We start from the raw sequence: 27,398 nt of genomic DNA, 5'->3' as shown, positions 1-27,398 counted from the left end.
TGATGCTTTTCTCATGTCTCCTGCTGAAAGTGGTTGAACTTATTTCAGAAATTAATCTTGAACTATCTTTGTGCAAGTGGCCTGACACTTGACTAGATTAGTTCAGCCTCTGCTATTGGAACTGGTAGCAATGGTAAACTGGTTCACTTTATAGTGGCTGAATAGAAATATATTCTAAAATCTAAAAAAATGGAGAAAAAGTTGTCAATCCTAGAGGCATGCATTGCCTATGGCCATAGATTGCATTAGCACTTATTCACTTCCATTGAATTCTGGTACTCTTTGTAACCTAGGTATTATTTTTTTCAAGGCTATGCACCCAAAGGAATTCATCCTCCTGGGCAAGCTGCTGAGAAAAGCTGGGATGTGCTGGCAAGCCCAGGTGGGTGTAGCTTAAAGCTCTGCCAGCTGAGTATCAGGTGTCAGTTATTGCCAAGCAGTTGCTGTTTCAGCAGCTGACAGTACCATGAGGGTTTAGGGATCAATGGATGTTGCACAAAGGTCACTCATGTCAAGGGTACCAGTTGAGTGTCTTAAAACAATTTCATTTGTACTGTTTGCTTCATACATAAGGATTTTCAGTACCATAAATAATTAAAAATACTTTGCTCCTAAAATATTCTTATATGTTCTTAAAAGTCTACAAAGTTTTCTGTAAACACAGATAAGGAAATATATATGTGTTGGAGGCTCCAGAATTTTATATAGTAGTGTCATGTTGATGAGATGAAGCTTGATATTTAGGGGATTTCAGCTTATTTTCCCTGTTGTAGTTACAATTAATTATCTTGCCAGTTGGTGTGGAAAGGATAATGACTGCTAGCTAAGAAACATAATTAACTGGATTTCTGTTTGAATATTTGTTTAATATTTGATTTTCAATATTATCCTACTGAACAAACAGACATAATTTTCATCTTGAACAGACACTGCCTGAACACTTGGCCTTTAAATTCCAATGCAGTGGAGATGAAGAGAAGGAAAGGAGTGCTTTTATTTTTCCAACTACCCTATCCTAAGCATCTAGCTCTGTGGAGAAGGGAATACTCTTTCATAGTATCATCATAGAATCATAGAATGATTTGGGTTGGAAGGAACCTTAAAGATCATGTAGTTCCAACCCCCCTGCCATGGGAAGAAACACCTTCCACTAGACCAGGTTGCTGGAAGCCCCATCCAGCCTGGCCTGGAACACTCCCAGGAATGAGGTATATCAAGCCATTGCAGTTTTTTGTGTGCCACTGCCCAGCCAATTCCTTATCCTTTCCAATGCCTGTGGATGGTGGCTCTGCTAGGACTGAGGCTTTTATTGAACTAGCACTTCTTGCCTAATCTTTCTCCTCAGTTTATACCTGGGTATCCATAATCACAAGGGTATTTGGCATGCACCTGGGAAAAGTGCTCTTGAAGCTGTCTTGCTGACTGCCTTTTGATGTGGTTTGCTTGTGTCAGTGTAGTTATGACAGCTGACCAGGAGTGGGACCATCCCTCTTGGTGTTCCTCCCTTTCCATTCCTAACACTGACAATTGGGCTCAACTCATCCTGCAATAAACCAGTTCTGGAAGCTAAACCAACAGAGAAAAACTAATCATGCTTAGAGGAAAAAAAATAAAAATAAAAAAAAAGAAGCAAAGGGAGAAGGGAAAAAAATGTAGCCTCCGGATGAGCATTCTTCACTCTGTTAAGCAGAAAGCCTCTTTTGGTTTCCCAAAAAATGTGCTCAGTCATCCCATTGCCCCCCACTCCCCTGGAAAAGAAACAGCAAGCTTCAACCATCTGTGTTTACCCCACAACTTATTTTGTCACACAGAGTTAGATACTTATGAGTGGGGTGAAGTTTGTACTAAGAGTAAAAGCCCCTTAACACTGATTTTTATTTGCCCAGGCATGTAAATGGGGGATGGTTTGTTGCCCATTTTGGGTTAGTGGGCTACATTACAGTGCTTCCATTGGGAAAAAAGAGATTGGATTTTTTTTTACCAAAATGCCAGCATATGAAGTTTCCTAGTGCATTTAAGAAAGGCATAGGAATGAAACCTTCGTGGCTGTAATTGAAGGAACTTCAGTTAGGTGGATGACTTTTTCTTCTATTCTATTTTTTTTCCTTCCCTTTTTTTTTTTTTTTTTTTTAATTTTAGAGTTGGAGAGAATAAGAGGAAGGGGGGACATACGAGTATCATTTTTATTTTAAGGCAGCAATTTTAAGGCAACTCACTGCAAAACTGTGTGTCAGTTCTGGAGTCAGAGTGTCATTTGGATGCTGCCTGGCCCATTCCAAGCCTTCTTAAGTGTGAGGAAAAGAAACCTCAGACAAATGAAACTACAGTAACAGTAGTGGCAGGCTGGATAGAAGAGCAGTGAACCTCTGGTGAGGTAGGAGCCTGCCCAATTTTTTTTTGCTGAGCAAGAAGTGATTCTGAGTGTTCCCAGTCTCACCTGGCTCAGACAATTATTTAGCCATTGATCTTTCTATGCAAAATACTGAAATACTTATATTTTGGTGTTGCCTTCTGGTAGAATTTCATGGTCTTCAGTCTTGGCAGCTCATAAATCAAGTAGTGTCTCTTGCAGCTGCTGTCCTAAGGAAAGTTAGTAAAGGTGTAATGCATCTCATTACCCACCTGACATTTTTGCATTCTTCTTGCATCATTGTCTGCCTCGAGGTTGACCTGTGACACTAGTTTGGTAAAAATAAACTAATAGTTAATCTGAGTGTTGTCCTCTCCCTTGTATTTGTGGTGTGCTGTGCATAAGCTTGTGGAAAATGGCATATGTACCCTGTAGAGGGTACATATGTCACAGGTTGCTGGATTTCCCTCTTGCAGATTTTAAGCAAGAGAAGGGTATCACAAACCTTTCAATATCTCATCTTTGCCCTTAAACTCAGTTTTGTTTTCTCTGGATATAATCCTGCAGGAGCAGTGGTAATCCTCCATGTCAAATTTTGCCTTCACTAAAGTCAATCACTTGTGGTTTTTTCCTAAGTTCAGGCTATTGAAAAGCATTGCCAGCGACAGGGAAGACTGAGTGTAATTGGAGCATCCCTCACACCACAAAACTGCACTCACAAAGGGTTTTGAATTTGTTTTCAAATACTAGCTCCAATATTTGTTTGAATTATTAGTTTATAATATTAGTATGTTATTATTATTATTGCTATTGCTATTATTATTGCTATTATTATTGCTATTATTATTATTGCTATTATAATATTATTAGCTTCTTTACATAGGTGCCAGCTCCTGGGTTAAGTGTCCCTTTGTCTGCATGTATGAATGTTGACCACAGTAGAAGATCCACAGAGTTCATGCCATTTCCTTTTTTAATCTAAATAAATTTTCAAACCAATTTAGATAAATTGTGAGGGTTTCTTTGGAGGCTAGGCCTGGGAGCAGAGCTTGACACAGAGAAGATGACATCATTCACCATCCACACAGGCTTTGGCGCAATTCTTGACTGAAATTCCCTCAATAAGCAAAGAGTGCATTAGCTCTGCAACACCTTCCCGTTGCATAATGGTGTTTGTGCTGGGTGTTATTAAAAGCCCAGGTGGTGATTCCACCTGCGTCAGCCCCTGCTGCTGGCAGAGCACTGCAGGCACACTTTGTTGTTGCAATGCCCTTTGTTGTGCCCCTGCAGCCTGGGAACGGGGCACTGACTGTCCAGGGGTGCTGGTGAGGCAGGGGAGCCCCACTGGCACCCCACAGCTGGTGATTGCAGTGGAGCTGTGGGCACCTGGGTGTTTACCTGTGCCCTGTGTGACTGTGGGCTGCGTAGAGCCAATTATGATAAAATCAAGATTGCTGTCTTCAGAGGAGCCTGTGGGGTTAAGAGTTTCCAGATACAGCAACAGACCTGTTGGTTCAGGAGCAAGTCCTAGCCCGATCTGACAAGGAAGGGCATTTTAATGAAATTTTAATTCTTTGCTGCTGAAGCAAAGTAGGATTGTGGTTTTAGATGTGTTGGTCTTCAACTCTGAGAGCATTAAGGAAAGGAAATAAAATAAACCTCTCTTAGTCAAGCATTCCCAGCACACACAGCAGCTTATGCCAGCCAGTCCTCAGGCCCTTTATAGCTGGTGTAGCTCTCCAAAGCAAGCAGTAGGCAGTGTTTCCCATCTTGGTACCTGATTGCTTGATGCCTCAGCAGATCTGTGTACCACTGGCAGGTGAAAATAAAAATGAGCTATTATTAATATTAGTTTAGTGCCACTTGATTGTCTCCTGATCTGTTACCTGATGTTAATATTTTCATTTGGTGTATTGACTTACTGGGGCAGGCAGAGAGAGGGCAGGCTTTTAGGATGTCAGGGAATGCAGCAAAGTGAGAAGAGTGGAAACCAAGCACCATCATACAATCACAAACCCTTGCTGGGCAGAAGTCATCTTATTCTTATATTTTTAACTTGTTGCATTTCACATGCATGCCTCATTTTAATCCCTGTATCTCTTTACTGCATATAATCTCTTGTGTTTTACATGTATGTCTCCTACAGAGGTGTTTTTCTCCAGATTTTAAATGTTATCTAAATGTTATTTTTAAACATTAAAGATTGGCAAAGAGTCAGACTTTGGAGCTTTAAGAAGTCATGAGATGTTGCATCCACGCCCTTTCTCTGCAACCTCAAAAAAGAAAATAAGGAAGACGCCAGTCAGGGGCACGGTTCAGAGGCCTCAATGTATTGGTGACACCTCTGCTTTGCCTCTGCTCCTAGCAGCACACAGTGATCTGCTCTGGGTGCCAAACTCCCCAGTTTTGGGGGGTGAAACAGGGAGAAGTTGAACAGGGAGATGTTTCACATATGGCTATAGGCGTGGAGTGGCACAGAGAGGGGTGGCCTTTGCCAGGGGGCCCATTGAGATCTGCAGTGACTGTAGATAGTGATAAAATTGTGCAAACTGTTCCCATCTATGAAGACATACTTCCATACTCATAACCTGGAGAGGAAGCCTAGGGCTGGGTTTGACAAGATGTTTAGGTATCTAGAGGTGGATGTCCATGGGGGTTTCTGGGTACACCAAGGCAAACAAAGTAAAGTGCCCTTGGAGGTCAGGCCATTTTTATACACCAGTTAAGCAAGTGTATGTAAACAGCCAATTATTCCAGAAGAGAGAGGGAAAAAGGCTGGCAATTGCATCTCCACAACAGTCCAGCCTCACAGGAATCAGTCATGGTTTTAACTTGTGCTAACACTGCCAAGTCTAGGGAATAAGACCAGTATTCTTCAGTGGATTCCAGTAGATCATCTCAGATCATGATGAAACTGCTTCCCTTATTCTGGTCTCTTTGCTCCCTTGGGGCATAGAGCCAGGGCCACTGGGAAGGACCTTGGTGCTGTAAATGCATCCTAGAGCTCCCTGCGCTGTGCCTTCAGGCAAGACCATACATGGTCAAGTCATCATCCCTAAAATTCCTGAAGAGCATACCTGCCTGTGTCAGACATTGCTTTGATTTGTGCATAACCACTGCTTGGGGAGCAGTTGTAATTCCTGCTCTGTGGACTCCTGTGCTGTCAGATATGTGGAAAAGCTTTCCTGCTTTATTTGAAAATACAAAACCTGGCTTATTTTAGGGAGTTTTCTTATTGATTTCTCTGAAACAATTATTACTGAGATTTTTTTTTTGTTGTTTTGTTCTGGTTTCCATTCACCTTGCTGCACGCTTTCACCTTTCATAGCTGAACTGTAACTTTTTGCTTTAAATGAATACGTGAGATGATAATTAAAGTCTGGGAATGGAGGTGGTGATCATTAGAGTGTGATGATGTAGACGGTGAACTCCTCTGTTTATCCACAGAACCAATCAGGCTTGAGAGGTGGGTGTTGTGCCACTGTTCTACCTGGAGAAGCTGCCTCTGAAGCACAAGAGGTTAATTCGTTTTCTGCTGCTTGGTCTCTCTTGTGTGACTGCCAACAAAGGTAGCAATTACCAGTGTCATCTGAGGGGATGTTCCCTGATCTGGCTAATTTGAAACTGGGAAACCACACTGACAACTCAGCAAATTTCTTACAGGCCAGACGATATCCCTGACCTGGTCAGCAGTACAACAAAGTTGTTACCTAGACTAAATTTGTGCTAATACCTTAGGGCAAAAGGTTCCATATCCATTGCAGGTCCCTAGAAGCATTTGGTTGTTTGAAGGATCAGCTCTACCCCTATGCAGTCAAGAATGTGGAATGTGTTGGAAAGGGCGAGTCAGTTTGTGCCTGTCTTTTTAGCTTTTATTATTTTTTTAAGGCAACTTCTGTGGCATAGTTTGCACTTCACATAACGAGTACGTATGCTGTCATATTTGTTGTGTGAAAATAAAGAAGAAATCATAGCAACACATTTGTTCTTGTGGAAGCAGCTGAAATCAAAGGAGGCAGTTCAGGAATGACTTTCACAATTTGCAAATGCCTAAGGGGAGTTATGATAGCTGTTTCTTTAGCCTAACGTTCAAGGATACCATAGACTCAAATGTTTGAGCACAGAAACACAGCAATCTGAGATTTTAAAAAGAGAAAAAAAAGAAAAATAACATACTGTAAAATAAGTGACTACCTGAAATAATTTAAAAGGGCTTTAGATGGATTTAGCAGAAGTTGTAGTGGGTTTTTCATTGCTGGTACTTTTAAATAACGATAAAATGTTTTGTTCATGCAGACAGGAAATGTAGGAAAAATCTTATGACCACATTAGTTCAGACTAGAAGATTACAATGGTTGTCTTTGGCCTAGTAATGTATAAGTGCATTGTCCAGAACAATACAGTAATTTCTGTGCTCAAGTCACAGAAGTTCAGGACAAAAAGAAGAGCCACGTAGCCAACTATCTCTGTACACCCTCTGACACTTCAGTGTCAAGGAAAGCGTTAGCAAAATGGGGGACAACTTGATTTTCCAGCAAAGTAAGTGAAAATGTCCTTTTGGGCTTTGGTAGACTCTCGGTCATGAAACTTTGCAAACTTACCTGCAGCCATTGAGCTGGTTGTGCTGCAGAAGTTCCCAAAGGAGATTCTCATTTTTGCAATTTGCTGTGCAGAGGTGTTGAGCTCCCCTCAGTGTAGGGAGCCGCTGAGAAAATGCCAGGCGCTTGTGGAAAAGGAGTAGACAATATATGCAAATTGTTGGTATTTATTCAGTCATGTAGTGAGGGAGAATAAACATTATTCCTGACATTTCCATTTTTGATTAATGATGAATGGGGCTGGCAGATGTTCAGCTGGCCGCCAGATGGGGTCTGCTCAGTCCAACAAACAGAGTAGGAACAGTCTGGATCTCGTAAAGCCAGCACAGACAAAAGCTCTGACAAAATCTCTAGTTCATCCAAGTGATACGCCAATTTTGACCTCAAAACGACTAAGCTGTTTAAGAGTGGAGGTAGTACAACCAGTGAAACTGCTTATGGACGTGAAATGGGGTATGGAAGGATGGGAGCTGGTTAGTTTGCTGGAGTTTAGCAGGTTTTTTCCTCCTGCGGCTCTGATTCCGTGTGGCTGGAGCTACGCGGGGCCCTGTGCATTTACCCTGGGTACAGGTGCAATGGTCTTGTCCCTGGGCACTGCTGGGAATCGCCTGCCTGGAGCGCCGTCAGCCCGGGATGGGCCGTGCCCCTCGGGGTCACATAGCCCGGCCTCGGTCCCGGGCCCTGCTCCGAGCCGTGGGGAATCAGCCCGGGAGGAGCTGTGGGGGCTCTCCCGGCTCGCCATGAGCCTGGCGAGTGCCCAGCCGAGGGTCGGGGGCAGCCCGCGGGTCGGGGGTGACAGTGACAGTGCTGAGGACAGGGACGCTGCTCTGAGCACCTCCTGTACCCGTCAGCACCGGCTTCCCTCAGCGCACTGCGGGAAAGCCATTCAAATTTACACAAGTGAATTTAAACCCATGCAAATCCGGTTCCTGGGGGAAGCGATAAGTGTCTGAGAAGTGTCCCCTGCCGTCCCGGGCAGATGAGCCGCCCCCGGCTGCGGGAGCTCGGCGGGGAGCTCGGCCGGGCTGCGGGGCTGGGCCGGGCTGCCCCTCGCGTCGGGGCCGTGTGTGCCGCCGCTCTGACCCCGAGATGCAGCGCGAATAAATTCCCTTTGATAATGACTTCCCCAGGGAGACAAAGAGCGGGAGGGAAGAGGAAATTTGACCGCGGTGTTCACGGTTACATTGGCGGTGCCAGGGGGAAGCCGTCCGCCTGCCTTTGAAGCCGGAGCACCCGCCTCTCGGGGCTTTTTATGCCTACGGGCTTGGGGGAAGTGGTAAAAGCAGGGACTGGCAGCCTCTTAGAAAATGCCCCGGTGCTACTTCTCTGTGCGTAAGCTGGGGCTCGGACGCCTCTTTCCCACTTGGAATTGTGCCAGGGGAGGCAGTGATGGACGGCTGCTCTCTGCGATCCTCGGCTTCAGATAGGGTTTATTATTTTTATTATATTTTTATTATTCATGTACAGAGACCTAGAACAAATGTTTTCCCGTCCTGAACCGAGTCCTTCCCGTCTGGGTGCGCGGGGCGGCGGTGGCCGGGTCGGGTCAGCCCGGGGCGGCCGGAGCGCGTCCAGGGTGGGGTGGGAAATCTATTTCGGGCGTAAACACGAACAAAAGCGCTGTAGCCAAACCGTGTGTCCGTCGTGTCCTGAGCGCAGAATTTATCGCTTCTGCAGGCGCTCAGTCCCCTGGGTGGGTATGCGGCCGGGACGGCGACCCTTCCTGCCTCGGGGGCGGTGGCAGGAGACGCTCCCCCTTCCCACGCTCCTTCCCCCGCCTTGGGCAGCGCTTTGAAGGAAGATCGCTGGCGGGAGCGATTCCTCCCGCCGCCTGACGGAGGAGCGGTGAGGGGCGCGGGGCTCGGCGGGAGCTGCCGCTCCGGTGCCGGTTCGGGAGGAGCGCGGGGAGGCCGCTCCGGCCGGCCCCGGCTGCCCCCGCCCGCGGGAGGGGACGGGACGGGGCGGCGCTGGGATCGGTCCCGCTGCGCTCGCGGCAGGCGGGACGGGAAAGGAAGCGGCGGCGCCGCCCGGCAGGGACAGGGCAGGAGCAGCCGCCGCCGCCCCTTGCCCCGGCGGGACCGTGCGTGGCGCTGCCCGCGGGAGCCGCCCGGGTGTGCGGCTCGGGAGAAGCTGCCGCGGCGCCGGCTCGGGGCTGCAGCCGGCATCGCCTCTCCTGCGCCGGCTCCGCCGCTGCCTGGCCGCTGCTTGGGTGCCGCTCCGAGGTAATTGCGGTGACTTGTGTCCGCTCTCCCGGGCGGCAGCTGCCCCGGGGGTGCCGGAGCTGCCGGTGCCTTTGCGCATCCGGCTCCCGAGCGTGGGGACCCGGGGACTGGGGGTACTCCTGAGCCACCTTCAGAAACTTGCTCGGGATGGAAAACCTGTCCTTCAGGGGTCTCTGCCTGCTGAGGAAGGCTCCGTCCCGCCTCTCCGAGATGGGGGCGCGGGGCTGTCAGCGTGTGCGGGGCTCGGGCGCAGAATTTTTTTGCTTTTCTATTTTTTTACAATTCCTGTCTTGTGACTTATTGAATGCTTTCTTCAAGTGTTTTCTCTGGAAACTTGTCTCAAATGAGGGCTGTGAGCCCTAACAAAGAAGGGTGTTGTTCGACAGCCAACAGGTGATGGGGTGAAACCTGAGTATATGTGTACATTGGAGTAAAGTCTGGCTGCTGTTTAAAATAGAATTTTAAAAATCAATGGGAGACTGTAAAAGGCAAGATTTCCGTCTTTCTAAATCTGTACACCCTCTTAAGGAGAGAGGCGGGGGGGAGCATCCGTGAGAATACCTCTTTCTCGGCCGGAGGTTTGGGTCTTGCCTCACTGCAGTGTGTGCTTGAGTTTCCATCGGCGATGTGCAGAGCCAAGGATAACACGGCCAAATCAGATGTGTTGGCATGGGGCGATGCTTTGTCACGGGGCTTCCTCCTTTTGCTAAATGCAGGTAGCCTGCCTGTGCAGTATGGCTTGCCTAAAGAAAATACCGTGAGAAGGATCGTCTCACTTCCACTTGGAAAAGTCGTCTTGGCACTAGGATGCTGGAGGGGGAAAGCACTTTCCTCTGTTGCTCCTTGTATACAGGCTAAAAAAAAGGAGAACAGTTCTTCTACGGTCTATCTATCTGGAGGTCTTTTGAATGAACAAGTAGACTGGCTCTATTCCTTCCCGACCTCTCTGGGTGGTTCATTACTCAGAAGGACCCAGCAGCTGTGTGCTGGTGCTGATGCAGATTCTCCTTATCAGTTCTGGGTCCGGATTTCCCACACAGAGAGCTACAGAGCTCACCGTAGGTATGTTATTTGTGCTGTAGCTAGGGAATGGGACTTCCTGATCATGTGCATAATACACATTGGAAACGGGCTTTGAATTATTAATAGTTACTTTATGGTGGTTTATTGTTGTTGTATTGTGCCCTTCCTCTTCTAATGTAGCTATCTTGCACCAGAGATTAAATAAGCAGGTGAATGGGCTGCCCGTGCTAATCTCGAGTCGTTGAGGCTTCATTGTGAATGGATGCATGTGATATGCATCTTGTATCCCCTATAGCCTTGTTAACAAGCCTTCTAACAAAAAAGTTGTTAAAACAATTTGCCCTGCAGGACAGAGTAAAACAGCAGGGGGTGGGCAAGGAGATGTTTGTCTAACTTTGCTTACAAATCGTGACCTCTTCTATCTGGTCAGGGGGAGCATAATCAGTGAGCTGGAAATCCTAGCATGGGGATAACCTTCATATAGGCTTCAGCAACAGCTTTGTTCTAAGTTTGATATCCCAGTATTTTGTGTACCCATAGCTTGGTAATTAGGAGCGTAGTTTGTCTTTGCCTCTAAGGAATTTGTCGTATGACTGTTTTAATTCATCAGTGGAAAAAACACAATAATTGCCTTTCTTTTCAAATCAAATTTAGCTGTGTAACTCAATTATGTTATTCATAGTTGTCAACCTGCCAGTGAAAAACCTCCTTATAGGCTATAAAGCCTTTTTTGAGCGGTAGTATTTGAACAGAGCTGAAACCTCAAAATGTTCCATGGTCTTTAGGAAAGCAAAGCAAAACAACACATCCTTGCTGTGTTTTGTAGGTGTCATGGCAGGAGTAGAAAGACCACCTTTCTAGTCATCCCTTGGAAAGCACTTATTTTTTCAGCTGTTGTTTATATTCATTTGAATCCTCCTTAGGATGTAATCATTTTAAACAGATCACTTTGAAGGATGAGTGAGGCTGGGGGGGGCAGGGAGGAAGAACCCTGTCGTTTTAAAATGCAAACCAAATTACCCTTGAACAGGAGAGGAAGAAGAACTCCTAAACAAGCAATTGCTAAAATACTTCTTCAGATAGCCTGCTGTTAAGACAGGCTGGGTTAGAAACCTTCTTCTCAGCAACCCCACAGTATTTATGATGTGGCTCTATTTATATGTGGTGTGTTGTCAATCATTTTATAGCCAGCTTCACAATCATTCTATGGGAACTTTTTTTTTTTTAAGTGAATTATGTCCTTTGAACTTGAGGTTTGTGGACCTTGCTTTGAACATTTCTAATTACCTTATCTGGGGAGGAGAACCCTGACTGTAAAGTTGCATTTTACATTTGGATGTAAGATGTATTTTTCTTTTATTCGCTATCAGACAAGCTTTCACACTGCCCTGTGTGACTGGAAACTGGACCTGTGGGTCTGTGGTTTCCTCTTGTTGGAGCTGGTGTGTGCGTTCTGAAAGGGACGTGTCAGAGGAGGCCAGGCAGACCAGTCTCTGCAGAAAAGCAGCCTTGTCTCTCTCTTACCAGCGCCTTGTCTTCCTTAGGAATTAGGAACACTCCTACACTTCTGTACCTTTACTGTGCCTACGAGCCTGACCTTGTCCAGTGCTGCTTTGTGGGAGTAATATGTAGTCTTAGTGTTCAAAATACTCAGAAAAGTTAAGTCATCATGCATTCAGATTTTGTGTTGTTTCCTTGTCTTTCAAGAGAAGTTCAAGAAATTAATCTTTGATCTTGTGGAGAGAGGGTTTTGAACAATCAGTATGAAGCAATTACTCAGTTACTTGGTGTGCTTGGAGTGTTGGTATTGTGAGAACAAGGCAGGAGTACACTCTGCTCAGGTGCCCAGGCACTGCCAGAGCTGAGCCTGTCTCTTTGCCTAAATTGTTTCAAATCTGCTTCCTGCGGGATGTGGTTGAGGTCCTGCTGCCTAATGAAATATTGTCAAGGATGTTTAACCTACTGACTCCTTTTATTCCTGGGATATTGGGCAGGAGTCAGTTCTTGAAAAGGAACCATTTGACAAAGTTCTTGCAATGCCCTAAGAACTGGAAATACCAGCTGAGGCGTCAGTGAGTGAGCCATTATTGCAAACCAGGCATCTGCCCCTTTCTAAGAGGAAATGGTAAAATAGTTCATCTGCTGCTCAGGTCATCTTGGAAGGAATTCAGCTTCTCAATGATATTCCTAGTGACTTTATATTTAAGAATTACTTGGATATAGATGATGTGTGACACAAGCTGTCAAAGTGAGCATCCCTATCCATCAGCAACAGTGAACACTATTGCCTTTTTTTCCTAGAGTGATTTCCTAACTGCATCACATTATTCCTCTATCCCTCCTTCCTCACACCCCAGTTTTATTCAAGCAGTAACAAAAACATAGCTGATGCATGACTTTACTTCCACCAGTAAGTGGGAAAGGGAAAGTTCTGTATTCCTTATCATTCATTTCTCAGAGCAACTAATTCAGGGGATGCAGTATGTACCAGGAAGCCTGTCTTTCTGTTTTACATATAAAGGAATGAGCTTTAAGGATTGAGTTTGATTGTACTTACCTTCCTTGAGAAAGACTGTAACATGGTGATGTTAAGCTCAGAAACTGTTGTGCTAACCTTTAGTTGTTCAACTTGAGTAAGATTTCAGACATGTGCCTGACAGCTCACCAGCTTTCCAGAAATAGCCCATTCTCAGAGGGAAAGTTGGCAGGTTTGCTTGCCCCTTCAAATATTAAGTTAATCTCCTACTACAGTACAGCTATGAAGTGTGTTGGCATCTTAGCAGTGCACCAAAAATAGTGGGTATGTTTTTAAAAAAAAGTTTTGAAGCAAAGTTAAACAACTTAATTTTTTGGAGCACTAGCCCAGTGGAAGAGTTAAATAATCCCATCTCTTTTTATGGGCTGTGGGAATGTATGGACATATTGAAAATAGAGCAAGATAAGACTATATACTGAATATTATAATTTCTCTGAATTTGTAGCTTTTGGATGCATATGCCCACTTTTTGTGGAGTGAGTTTGGGTTTATGTGCTGAGTTAGCAGAACCTGGCACTAACCAATGCCTCACACTTGAAGGAGAAACTCCTGTTGAGAAACCAGCAGAATATTTGGGTCAGCAGTCTTAAATCTTTCACCTGTGATCTAGGAGCCACTTATTTTCTCTAAAACAATGGTGATGAGACTGGAAATGTAACATAGGACCCACCAGAAGTTTTTAGATTGCTCTTCTCATTAGACCCACCAGCAAGGTTTATGTCAAGGAGATCAAAATTTTCTACAGCTCGGATGTAGCACTGACAAAACTGGATGTGGGTTTAGATGAGCAGGTGAAAGAATGTCCTAAAACAGGGAAGGAACAGCTCACTCATAACGTGGCGCTGTAAGAGCAAGCTTGTCCCTGCCCCAAGAGGTCAGGATATTTGCTGTGTTAGGACAAATCCTCTGTGCTTTTGGTTATCTGTATTTCATTAAAATGCCTCATCTGAATTTCCCAATAACTTCTGCTAGAATTAATGCAAGACGTATATCTTGTTAAGCTTTTTACTGCAGACTGCTGCGGATCTTGCTGAGAGCCTTCTTTGCCAGTTGCGACTCAAAACAATCCCACTGATATTAAGCTTTGCAGGCTTCATGAATCAACAAAATCATCTCCCTGTAGGGTTTTAAATTGACAGAACAATCATGATGTATTTTACAGAGACTAATCTGGCATAATTGGATTTCAGATATTTAACAAGACCCACGCCCTTCCGCTCCCATACTGCTCTACCAAAGTTCTCATCCAGCAGATGCTCTGTGCCTGCCTTGTGAACAGCAGGATGCTACTTGCACAACCATCTTTCCCCAATAGTTTCTTTAGTTTTTGACAAGTGGTTGTCATGTCTTTTGTTTTACTAGGTTAGTGGTTGTAATGACTTCAGGAAGAGCTTGTGTCATTGCTGTTGTTAGTACCTGCTCAATGAGTCTTTGCTAGTTTACCTAAATATGTATATATCCTGTGATGTGAAACAAGCAGAACTGTAAAAGGTGACAAGTGCTAATACTGAAATACATTGTGGTTCCCAAAATTGGTAATTTGTGCCTAGGTTTCTGGGATTTTTTTTTTTCTTCAATAGTTTTATTTTCATAACTTTTTTGAGCACTTTTGAATTGCTTGTAGGAAGTTGTAATGAAGCATTGCTAATTTATTGTTCTGGGCAACACAAGGAATACTAAACTGTTGTAAGATCATTTACACTGATAATTAGTTGTTCATTGTTCAAATCTATTAAAGCTCTATTAATCTTTTTCTCCAGATCACTGCTTGATGAGCTGCAGCTGAAATATTTCACACTTCACACTTATGCCATTGGAGATGGAGCCCAAAGCCAATAACCTCATTTTTGGGTGTCAGCGAAGCTCAACCTCTGATGATGACTCTGGCTGTGCCTTGGAGGAATATGCCTGGGTCCCCCCAGGCCTCAGACCAGAGCAGGTACCAACCATGTTTCTGCATTTTAAAAATAAGCCTCGTGAGGACTGTCTGAGGGAGTGATATGCTGCCTCTATAAGTCTAATTAAATTCTTATAATGCATAAAACTTTAATTCATGTAGAACTTTTCACTTCTTTTTTGTTTCCTGTCCAATGGGGCTGTGTGTAGGGAGCTTAAAGTTCTCAGCCCTGAGGAGTTTAATGTTCCAAAAAAGTTCCCAGTCAAGGTTTTTCAAAAAGTATATGCTGCAGAGGCATGTATTGCCAAGTAAAAGCAGCACAGAAGTTTGCTTTCTTTCTGAAAGAAGTTATTAGGTTAAATTAAAGCTCATGGCAAACCTCATGACATTATCCTCCCTGGCCAAGTATTTCACTGCACTTGTATGACTCTTTAAATAATTAGGCATTTGACATGTAGAATATGGATGGTACGACAGCGCATATAAATGAAAGTGTTCAGTCACTGTGACAGGTAATAATGTATTTTACGCTTGTTTAAATAGTTGTATGGCTGCCATTTGTTCATGCCAGGATTCCTCGTGCATGGCGTCTGGAGCTGACACTTGTGGCTTGGTTGGGCTGTGCTTTCCCCTCTTTTCAGTCCCCTCTTTTTGTGCAACATCACATGGCAATGGGAATATCAGTGAAAGTATTGATGACCAAGTTGCTGTGGGAGACCATGAACTGCTCATGGTATTCATTCATGGTATTGATGATATTGCAGCTGTGCTGAAGCTGTGTGCTCAGTAATATTCAGAATTCAAGACTTCAGTGTTAAATGACCAGGGTGGCTTTGCAACATCTGCTAAAGGAGGCAGAGCAATCCTGGCAAGCTTATACAGTCCATAGTTTAAAAAAGTGCAGAAGATGTCTCTTTTTTGCAATGCAGAGATTTTCTTAATAATGAATAAAGTAACAAGTCAGCAGGAATTGCAAATAACAGGCTATTTTTAGGGCAACTCTTTTTATCACTTACTTAAGCATCTAGAAGGATCCTGATGAATCAGACCTTAAGGCAAACAGTGAGCTAACATTCTGCCAGAACAATTAAATGCCCTAAAATATCCTCATAATCCCAGCTAGCCCAAACTCACCAAAGATGGGAGGACTTTTCCCCCAGAAGGACTTATTTTGAGAATAGTGCAATAAACTTGAGAAAAGGGCATAAGCCATTTTTAAAGCTTCACTTTTTGCTGCATGTTATCTTCTCTTGGAGCATCTTGAAATATAGTCAGTAGCAAGTGGGCATATAGTAGACTTCAGTTGTTTAAATTTTGGTTAAATGAAGAGCAAGTCATGTTTTGTACTACCTGTCTCTCATAATTCTGATTGCTTCCTGACTTAAGTGACTGATTAATGCCTTTTTTTTCATCTGTCTTGCACAGTAATAAGCTGTTGACCTGAGCGTTATTTAAATCTGTATGGCAAGTAATATTTTTGCCAATAGTCAGCTCTTACAGCCCCAGGCCTCGTGACAAGCTGGAAACTGCATAGGAAAAACAATAAATCTGTAGCTGTTCCACAAAAATATTTTTTGCCATTGGGCTTTGTCATAGTGTTCATTACAGCTTTCCTGTCATAATATTCTTCTGAAAAAAGAAAAAAAAAGGAGTGAAGACTGATACAAAAACATTAATCCCGTGAAAATTTCCTGGTTAATTTGCATTTGATTGAAATGTGGCTGGATCCAGCCTCCTCCCAAGGGAAGGATGTTTCCACCTTCTTACCAAAGCCCACATGGAAGCAATGAAAGCTGATGCTTTGGGTGAACCTGATCAGCAGGAGACTACAAAACAGCTTTTGTCTCAACAATGTGTAAAATGCAGAGAGCAAATTTAATTTGTTTATATAGTGGCTGTTTTCTGGAAAGCTTCGTGCCTTGTGTGGTAAATTGCAGAGGGAAACTTAGAATTTCCATGGAGTTGTTGACCAGCCCTGAAGGGGGTGGGAATAATGAGAACATTAAATGTGCATAATTTATGATACCCCCCTAATTGTCACTGCAAATTGCATTCCAGAAAAGCAATTCAGCAGCTGGGTGCTAGTTTTATCAGAGACTTCAGGTTTGCTGAGCTGGTTCATCTGGGTCTTGTATTTTCAGCACAAACCCTGTCACAGTCTAATGCAGTGTGACCTCTTCTTCCTTAGTAAATGAGACCTGAGATAAAACAGTAGCCAAAGGACACTGGCAGTGCTTGGGGCATGTGTGTCCCTGGGTCTGAACTCTGCATTTCTCCTGGTCAGGTCCAGCTGTATTTTGCCTGCTTGCCAGAGGAGAAGGTCCCTTACATTAACAGCCCTGGAGAGAAACACCGCATTAAACAACTTCTCTATCAGCTGCCACCCCACGATAACGAGGTAAATACAGAATTTAGGATGAACTGTCAGGGCTTGGGTCTCCCTGGCAGCTTTTCCGTGGAGAATTACCTGCCTGTGCATTTATTACAAGCCTAAACCATGGCCTGCAGTGGCATCTGAGCTATAAAGCAGCACGGTGTGTACACTGAGTCCATTGTTCAGCTGGCCGCTTGGCTTGTGTGCAGATAAGAGCTGTCTGGAAGGACACTGCCTTTGCTTGTTAGGGAGGCTGGTGTCACTGCAATAAACTTAACACAAGTTGGTTTTATAGTGTTTGCAGCCACCCACCAATTACCAGGAACATACAAATTCCTGGAATTGCATTGTGGCGCACAAAAAGGATGCTTTGTGATAGTAAAAGGTTTGCATCTCAGTTATGCAGTGTAATTTGGAGTAGAAGTGGAAATAACAAACAAGCTCTTTGTAAGGAAAGGGGCGGGGGTGTCAGTACTTAAGGTCTTGTGTATACTGCAACACTTAGTCGTGGGCACTTAACCATAAATCTAAAGGACAATATTATGGCTGATTTAGGTTCATTCCGTTATTTGAGGTTAGCAGCAGACTTTGGGCTAGCTTCTAAAAATGTTTCTCTTGCCTAAACAACTCCTCAGTTTAGCATGGTGGGTTTTTTCCTGTAATGAAAAAAAAAAATATACCTCTCCATATTAATTTTGTGTTATGTCATATTACCTAAATATTAAGATGGTAGAGAAGGCAAGCAGGAGAAGTTTAATTATAATTGGCAGCATGCCTGATGAATTCCTTGCATATATGCACTTACTTACTCATCTGCTCCATTAGAATCTCAGTCTCTAATGTAAGCTCTCCTGTGTTTTCACTGGAAGGTGAGGTACTGCCAGTCGCTAAGTGAGGAGGAAAAGAAGGAGCTGCAGATGTTCAGTTCTCAGCGCAAAAAGGAGGCACTGGGACGAGGCACCATCAAGCTGCTCTCCAGAGCAGTGATGCATGCTGTTTGTGAGCAGGTAACATACTGGTGCCATGGGCTGCCTACAGGGCTGAATAATGTCAAACTGCAGTATCTCAGTATTAAAATTTAAACTTACCTCTGTCTGTGTCTGAAAACAGCAACAATAAAAGATTACTTTTGAAACTGCATGGAAGAAGAAAGAAAGGTAGTGCTTGCTTAAGCAAAATGTAACCTTTGATACTACTGGAAATGAACTGAGTCTTTGATATATTTCCTACTCAAAAAACCCCCTAATGCTGACTCATATTAAAGTAAAAGCAGACATAAGCTTTAAAACGTTATTTTGTATAAAATAAACTTATATTCGCAGAAGGTTCATTGAGATGCACTTGATCTAGACCAAAACTGATAATATTTTTTTCCTCTTGTCAGAATTTTGGAATAAAATCTCATATTGGGTTTTGTGTTTTAACTTAGTTTATATGCAAGAAGCTAGTAGTTTTGGATGGCAAGTGTGTTCACTTTCTGGGTTTGTTCCTAGTGCGGTACAAAAGTCAACGGTGGTGAAGTTGCAGTTTTTGCCTCAAGAGCTGGGCCTGGTGTGTGCTGGCATCCCTCCTGTTTTGTGTGCTTCACATGCAATGAGCTTCTTGTTGACCTTATCTACTTCTACCAAGATGGAAAAATTCACTGTGGCAGACACCATGCTGAACTGCTCAAACCTCGATGTTCAGCCTGCGATGAGGTAAAGAATTCACATTTTACAGCCAAGCTACATTCCTGTCGTTCAGTTCACAAACTGCATCACTTCAGAAATTCCTAACTCCAGATGCAGTCACTTGAGAAGTCAGGACTCTGCTGCATAGATGTGTTTGAATACTGAGGGATATTTAATTTCTTGTCAAACTGAAAATATTACAAGCAATAAGATGGTATTTAGAAAGCAAATACCTGTTTAGAATTGAACATTCTCAAATATTACAATATATTATCCTTACAGAAGCTTCTTTAATGGTGGAGTTCCGGGGTTCCTTTTTTTTTTTGGCTGTGGAATGTACTGTCTTTCTTTCTTTTTATTTTTGTTGTGGGCAATTGTTGCTTCTATCTTTGTATTCAAAAGGGAGCAAAATGAAAATAAATTTTGTGTGTGAACTGCAGAGTTAAGATACTTTACATGCTTTAACTCCCAAGGTGAGGTTTTGGCCACTTAACTAAAAGTATCCTTTTTATCTCTGAAAAGATAATTTTTGCTGATGAGTGCACAGAAGCTGAAGGTCGCCACTGGCACATGAAACACTTCTGTTGCCTCGAGTGTGAAACAATCCTGGGTGGACAGAGGTACATCATGAAGGATGGGCGCCCCTTCTGCTGTAACTGTTTTGAATCGCTCTATGCAGAGTACTGTGAGACCTGTGGGGAACACATTGGTAAGTGTGTCCTTTTTAAGCATTAAACTTACAAATTAAGGGAAAGCCAATTTATGAAATTATTTCACATTCCAGAAGTATGAATTCTGCAAGTAAATTTTTAGAGAGACCCAGAGCATTGCTTTTTCTCTCTTTCCAGGTGTTGACCATGCTCAGATGACCTATGATGGACAGCACTGGCACGCCACAGAAACTTGCTTTTCTTGTGCTCAGTGCAAGACCTCTTTGCTTGGCTGCCCTTTCCTTCCAAAGCAAGGGCAGATTTACTGTTCAAAAACCTGCAGCCTGGGAGAGGACGTTCACGCCTCCGACTCTTCTGATTCTGCGTTTCAGTCAGCTCGATCCAGGGATTCCCGGAGGAGCGTCCGCATGGGAAAGAGCAGCCGGTCCGCCGACCAGTGCCGCCAGTCTCTGCTCCTGTCACCAGCCCTCAATTACAAATTTCCTGGCCTTTCAGACAATGCTGATGATACTTTGTCTCGTAAGCTGGATGATTTAAGCCTTTCAAGGGAAGAGGCAGGCTTTGTTAATGAAGACTTCTGGAAAGGAAGAGTAGAGCAAGACATGCCTGAAGACCCTGAAGAATGGGCTGAACACGAAGACTACATGACCCAACTTCTTCTGAAGTTTGGTGATAAAAGCCTCTTCCAGCAACCCACTGAAGCAGACATTCGATCAGGTGAACACTGGATTTCTGATAGCATGGTCAAGAGCAAGTTGGACTTGAAAAAAAATAATCCAAGCCTAGCAAGTAAGAAGTATCAATCAGACATGTACTGGGCCCAGTCACAAGATGGGTTGGGAGACTCTGCATATGGCAGCCACCCAGGCCCTGCCAGCAGCAGGAAAATCCAGGAGCTAGACATGGAACACGGGGCCTCAGGATACAAACATGACCAAGCACCGTGGTATGGAGGTTCACTGGAATGTTTGTCTGACCTGAAACAGCAAGAACAAAGTGTTCGAGACTCAATGGACTCCCTGGCTTTGTCTAACATAACAGGTAATGGGGAAATCAGTTAATGGTTTTGGATGGAGGGGTCAACAAAAGCATGTGTGTTGGAGTATTTTGAAGGAAAATTTTTCATTTTAGTGATTTCTAAAAAGCTGTAGTATCAAGAGATGGATGTAAAGGTAGGCAGCAGCTTTTATCGAGCCCATAATCTTTTACAGGACATGTTTCTGCTACTTAAAATCCTATTAGATTTTTCTCCTTTCCTTTTGAATTATCTTTTTTTTGCTTTAAGCAATAATGTTAAGCAGAATAACAGTCTTCAACTACACATTTATTATATACAAACCACTGCTTTAAGCAAATTACTATTTTTCTATACCTTATGTATAAGAAGTTGCATTATATATTAGGATGATATTAAAGATAATCTACAAAACACTTTAGATGACTTCCTCATTTGCTTGTAAAAACATGTAGAAAATCTGAAAGGATGGTAAACTTCTTAGCCTTAGGCAGTTAGGTTTGTAAGATTTCTTTTTCCCCACTTACTAAAGGGAAACTGATAGTGCACTTTTATGAACCTCCTTGTCAAACATTACTTTATCCCCCAAAGGGATAGAGTGTGTGCTAACCTTCCTCTCCTATTTTTGTACAAAAAGCCCAAACCTGGAAGTTAAGAGCCATTTGAAAAGTTGTCCAGTCATCATCTCCTTTCCTTTCCTCCTGTAACCCAAATTAGGGCGGCTGCTTGTCTAGCTGAGGCCCAGCCACAGGCTGGCTGCATTTGTCAAGCAGCAATGAGGGAACTGAGGAGGGGAGCTTGGCTCAGGGGACATGGGAGGAGGAGGAGGCACGGGAGGTGTTGCACCTGGGACCATCAAGGGCATGTGATGCTTTTGATGATTTTTTGAGAGTAAGGATCCTTTTTGCAAGGCAGTAAGCTTGGCTTCCCTGTCGCAACAGCTGGAACGTGTATTTGGCAACACTAGAAATGTGACATTATTTTAGCCTTAGGAATGGCAAGCACAGACTGCAGAATAATTTTAAATAAGCCTTTTTTATTAAAAGGCATACCTGTATGTATATTTCAAAATTTTCTACCCATGAACTTCTAATCTTGATGTCCTCACAACAGCTAATTCTTTAGTCACCAGAGTTAATAGTTAAATGTTTTAAGTCAAAACAAAGCTTATTCTACTATGAAGGAAGTGGTTTTGGTAATAGTTCAAAAAAACACTTGGTGACAAGAAATGTTCCATATTTTGTTATAATACTTGTCTCTTTGGTTCTCCTCTCATTTTCTTTTTCCTTCTTTCTCCATTCCCACCACAGGGGCCTCAATGGATGGAGAAGGCAAGCCACGGCCATCTCTCTACTCTTTGCAAACTTTCCAGGAACTGGAGGTGGAGGACTGTGAGAAGATGAGCAACATGGGAACTCTAAATTCTTCAATGCTCCATCGGAGCACTGAGTCCTTGAAGAGCCTGAGCTCAGAGTTGTGTCAGGAAAAAGTGCTGCCAGAGGAAAAGCCAGCGCATGTGCCTGTACTGAGACGATCTAAATCCCAGTCTAGACCACAACAAGTGAAGTTCTCAGATGATGTTATTGATAATGGAAGTTATGAGAACCTCGAGATACGCCAGCCTCCCATGAGTGAAAGGACTCGTAGGCGTGTTTACCATTTCGAAGAGCGTGGAAGTCGGCCTTCTCACCACCGCAGAAGAAGTAGGAAGTCTCGTTCAGATAATGCACTTAATTTGGCCACAGAAAGAAGATGCTCTCCAAGAGAGAGATTTCGTTATTACTCCCCTCAGGATCATGAAAAATTTATTCAGAATAGAAGCTCACGTGAGCTTCGGGCCTATATCCAAAACGCAGAGCTGTACGGACAATATGCCCATACCAGGTCTGACTATGCACTGCGGAATCAGCTGGCTGATAAGTTCTTTGGATTGTATGGGGAGGAAGATGACTCCTGGTGTTCAACTTCATCCTCATCATCTGATTCTGAAGAGGAAGGATATTTTCTAGGACAGCCAATTCCACAGCCACGGTCATTGAGATATCCATACTATACAGATGATCTTTCTGGTCCAACTACTGCATTATCCAGTTCTCAGTTTGGACAAAGGACAACCAAATCAAAGAAGAAGAGGGGACACAAAGGAAAAAATTGTATTATATCTTAATTAATTACTAGTATTTCTTAATTGGCAGGACCAGTCAATTCTGTAGCTACAGTTTGAACCACATCTTTTTTATATTAATAATTGTACTTAGGCAAGTTGCTGAAGTTCATAATGCTTTACCACTGTAAATGATAACCGTGCCAGAGTTTACATTGTAAAAGTAACATTCAGAAAGAAATGTCACCACACCAAATGATCTGCTCAGATACTGCTAGGTTTACATACTGTGTTTCAGCTGTCAAAATACTGTTACTGCGGTTCTTAATACAGAGGTTTTGTAGACATTTTATTTTATGCTCACTATTGACCTACATTGAATTATCTGAGAGAGAGGATTTGACAAAGACGAATAAATAAAAATGTCAGTCCTGTGCTGTAGCTATAGACACACGGGGTGCTCTTTGACTTCTTCCTCTTGCTGCCAAGAAAAAGAAGGCTCTATACTGTGCCCTTTCTTCATTGATAAAGCTCACTCTTCCTTATTCAAGTTTCCATACAAAAACTGGATTCTTTTTATGTGTAAAATGCTCCTTGAGAAAGCAAAAATCATAATGTGGGAGCTGAAATGCTTGAAGCCTTGATGTATTCTAAAGCAGCAGTGAATGTTTTGTACATTTAACTTTCATGGTTTTTCCTCTACAACTTTTTGAGAAAGTGTGAGATGACTGGTTTTGGTTTGGGGTTTTTTTTCATGCCTGTTTAAAGGAAAATATTAATTCAGCTTCTGGAAATTGGATTTAGCTGCCAATGAGTGGTGATGTTTTTTCTGCCATGCCCCCCACCCCTCAGCAGTGAGAGAGGTAAAGGACACTGCTGGAGTCCTTTGCTCAGGCGTGTAACCCCATTTAAGTCAATGGATCCACTTATGTAACTAAAGTATTTTCATATGGGCTTAAAGGATTAGGCTCCAGAATTGTGTCTTTTCACATGCATTATCCAGGTTTTAAAATGTATTAGCTGCAATTCTAAGTCAAAAAAAGTTGATATTTATAAGGTAGTATTTCATAGGCTTAAATGTATTCATAATTTAACAGTGCAAATACTAATGTACATATTGTACAGTTAAAATTTTAAAATCTGAATATTTTTATATCCCTGAATTTGAAGAAGTTTGTTACAATATCAAACTAGATTTGTTAGGGGTTTACCAGCAGTGTTATGGATGAAATATTGCTTGTATTTTAGTCAGGGGGTTTAAGTTGAAAAATGTTCAGTGCAAAACAGCTTAATTTTGTCTACTAGGTATTAAAAGCTCTATATGCATGGTGGGGCTATGTAAATACTCTCTACGGCCCTCTTAATCTTGCAAGTATTATTTATGGGTCAAGCAAAATGTAAACTATATAAATGTAAAAACCATACAAGCTTGGAATATATCATTACAACCAGTATGAAACTCCTGTGGACATGATTTTTTTTTATTATTTTTCCCCCTCCTTCCCCAAAAATAATTTCTGAAGTTTGCTTACTTAAAGGAAGAGAGATACTGAGTGGTTCTAGAAGGCAAGCTGGACAAAACTATAAAGTAGGAGGTAATCACAGTAGTTGCCTTGAAGTCCAGATAGGGAGCAGGAACTATTTAAAGTTACAATAAACTTCTTCCACTGTTTTAAATAAAGGGCAGGAATTTCTTAACAGTGATATCCACTAATGAAGATAGTTCCATTTCACAGGCTTTTTTTGGTAAGAAGCATCTATTATTTCATTCATTTCCTTTCTTCAGGTGGTCAGAAAGCCAATGGCTTTAGCATTTACTAAGCTTGCCCTTCTTGAAGATAGAGAAATATGGAAACAAAAGCAGCTAGAAAGTAAGGGAGGGGATGAACATGGACACTGGTTTGCACCCAAGAAAATTAGGCTATTGCTAAGGGTAATCAGACTAGCAGTTAATTGCTTGTATTTTTCAGGGTAAAATGACCAGAGGTGGTACTCACCACATAGGTCATTTTCCCAGCACACAGAGGTCTTGTGGAGGTGGAAGCTGATCAAAGCCTTGCCTGGGTGCCTCGTGGGGTGCTTCCATCTGGCTGCTGTGGGGCTCAGGCAGCTTTCCTAGCAGCCATGTGCCTGCTGGGCTCAAGTATGCTACAGCCCCACACTGGCAGGGCTTACTGGGCTGGAGATGCTGACTTGCTCATAACCCCCAGCCCAGGATGCTCCAAGGATGATTAGGACCTTCCACTCTCAGCTGGCTTTCTGTTTGGATCCTCAGAAACAAAATACTATGCCACTAGTGCTGTGCCACATGTTGGAGACATGTCTCCACAAGTAATTCTTCTGATGCCACACCATCTCCTGAGATGCAGCAGATGTACTCTCCCAAACTGTAGTACATTATGGAATATTACAGTTCTCCTAGATTAACTGCTTCTTAATACTTACTTTTTTAAAAAAAGTTTGAAGATGACTATATGACTATTTTTTTCAGCTTGACATACACAATATCTTACTATCTTTGACAACTTGTTATGAGAAATATTTCTAATTGATTCCTCCACCTTGAGAATGGTATGGGTTATAGTGTCAGTGACCAGCACAAGACTCAGATACAGTCACAAAAGCTCTAAAGTGTGGTTAGTGTTACTGGAAGTAGTACCCATATTCCTAGTGGAGCATATATCCCAGTAGGCACCTAAGCATGACACAGCTCCCTACTCACTACCCCCCAGTGGGATGGGGAAGAGAAAAATAAGAAAACTCATGGGCTGAGCTGAAGACCATTTAATTGATAAAAACAAACTCCAAACAGAAAGCCCTGAGGTGATACCAAAAAACCCACTAGCTCAGCACTAGCCAATACCCAGCCTGTCCTTGAACAGCCCTGGCAAACTCCTCACCCCCATCCACAGTTTTTATATGCCAAGCATGATGTCTTGTCACCTGTGGTCAGTTGGGATCAGCTGTCCTGGCTGTGTTCCCTCCCAACATCTTGTGCACTCCCACCCTCCTCACTGGTGCTGTGGGCTGAGAGGCAGAAAAGGCCTTGACTCTGGGTAAGCTCTGCTCAGCAATAGCTAAAACATCCCAGTGTTATCACCATGTTTCCAGGAAAAACCTGAAGCAAAGCAACACTGCACCAGCCTCTATGAAGAACATTTAACTCTATCCCAGCCACACCCAGTACAACCTTCCTGACAGTAAAAAATATTAAGGTAAAACTTTATCCTTATCAAAATTGAAAATCTTGCAGACAAGAGGGTGACAAGGATTTGGTCCTTCTCTGATACCTGGCATTACCTCCTTTCGTATCAATAGTGGTTTTGTTGCTAATTTTCACCTTTACTGCTCACATTGCCACTCAAAGCTGCCAGCTCTCCCAAGTGAGGTTACAGCAGTAACCACTTCAGTCTCAGCAGACAGCACTAAATTTCCATACTCTTTCAATTTCCACTCTCTTTTTAATTTTTAAGGGTATTTGCAAATTAAGAAGTGCTAGGAGTAATTTCTGTTTTCAGGAGCTCTGAAGGCAACAAATTAAATTCCTCCATCACAACATGTTTCCTTCCCCCTCTGCTCTTCCTACAGCTTTCCAGAGCCCCATTGAGGCTGACTACGAGATCAGGGACATTTTTTTTTACATGACATAAAACTAATCCAAAATACATACTTGTAAAGCAAGCAAGAATAAAAGCCATGTTTCTTCCTTAAGTTAAGGGACTTCGATATTATATTTTACTCACATCAACTGAAAGCATGCATCACAAAAGTTCAAATGCAAACATTCAACACAATGCCAAGTATTATATGGAAAATTAGTTACTCATCACTTAGAAATGTGAATTAAACCTTTCACAGAAATAGCACTTACAAAAAACTCAAAAGCCTCCCTAGTTCACAAGTAAAGTTTATTCAATTTAAAAAAAAAATCAGATTAAGCAAATGATTAGGCATAGTGAATGGTGTTACCTCAGGCTGGCAGCTGGTCTCCAGTGGGACTCCACAGGGCTCAATTTCAGGGCCAGTGCTCTTGGGTGGAGAAAGACAAGTCAAATGTCCATTGAGTGAGTTCGCTGATGATACTAAATTGAGAGGAGCTGTGGATTCCCTCAAGAGCAGAGAAGTCCTGCAGAGAGATCTGAACAGACTCTGAGCTGGGAGGCAATGACCAGCTGCATGAAGGGCAAGAGCCACATTCACCACCTGGGACAGGACAGTCCTGATTACCTGTGAAACTTAGGGAGTGAGAAGTTGGATAGTAGCCCTGCAGAAAGAGACCTGGAGGTCCCAGTTGATCGCAAATTATACTCAAATCAGCAGTGCCCCAGGAGGAGAAAACAGGAGGGCCAACCCATGTCCTGGAGGACATCAGGCACAGCATCTGCAGCCAGGCAAGGGAGGGGATTGTCCTGCTCTGCTCCTCACCTCGAGTGCTGGGGGCAGTTTTGGGAGCCACAATATAAGGATATGAATCTATCTGTGTGCCCAGAGTAGGGTGATCAAGGTGGTGAAAGGAGGACCCTGGATGAGACTGAGGGGTGACCTCAGTGCGTTCTAGGTGGGCAGCACAGGGGCAGGCAATGAATTCTCTCTGGTGCCCAGTGACAGGACTCAAGGAAATGGAATGAATCTGCATCAGGGGAAGTTCAGATTGGACATGAGAGGATGGTTAGTCACTGGAACAGGCTTCCCAGGAAAGTGGTACAGCCCCATGCCTCCCAGAGTTCAAGGAGCATCGGGACAATGCTCCTAGTGGTTCAGTGAGGAGCAGGGAGTTGGACTCAACCAACACTACAGGCCCCTTCCAACTTGATATATTCTATGATTCTGTGAGTGTAAACTTAGGCCTTACTTTACAGAAAAGCACTTGAAAACTTGGAAACATTTATAACAATAAACTTAATCAGGCTTCTAACAAAGGAAACACCTAACGAACTG

The 27,398-nt window shown here is 43.2% G+C and overlaps 1 protein-coding gene across 2 annotated transcripts in view; it reads left to right on the top strand.

Moving 5' to 3' along the window:
• PRICKLE1 (prickle planar cell polarity protein 1) overlaps positions 1-22,611 on the top strand; it is a 65,012-nt gene extending 42,401 nt beyond the window's left edge. The window contains exons 1-8 of one of the 2 annotated variants that reach the window (XM_059472657.1): positions 8,947-9,170; positions 14,490-14,668; positions 16,911-17,024; positions 17,870-18,007; positions 18,494-18,697; positions 19,193-19,379; positions 19,519-20,382; positions 21,667-22,611. In XM_059472657.1, coding sequence (XP_059328640.1) covers positions 14,537-14,668; positions 16,911-17,024; positions 17,870-18,007; positions 18,494-18,697; positions 19,193-19,379; positions 19,519-20,382; positions 21,667-22,523 — 2,496 coding nt within the window. In that variant the 5' untranslated portion in view covers positions 8,947-9,170; positions 14,490-14,536 and the 3' untranslated portion in view covers positions 22,524-22,611. Of the gene's footprint in view, positions 1-8,946; positions 9,171-14,489; positions 14,669-16,910; positions 17,025-17,869; positions 18,008-18,493; positions 18,698-19,192; positions 19,380-19,518; positions 20,383-21,666 lie in introns of those variants that run through there. The other variant, XM_059472656.1, reaches the window with a different exon arrangement.
• The last annotated feature ends 4,787 nt before the right edge of the window (positions 22,612-27,398 follow it).

Source organism: Ammospiza nelsoni, chromosome 5 (genome assembly GCF_027579445.1).
Source record: "Ammospiza nelsoni isolate bAmmNel1 chromosome 5, bAmmNel1.pri, whole genome shotgun sequence".
In the NCBI taxonomy this organism is placed as follows: Eukaryota; Metazoa; Chordata; class Aves; order Passeriformes; family Passerellidae; genus Ammospiza; species Ammospiza nelsoni.
This window is presented reverse-complemented; position numbering and strand designations above follow the sequence as displayed.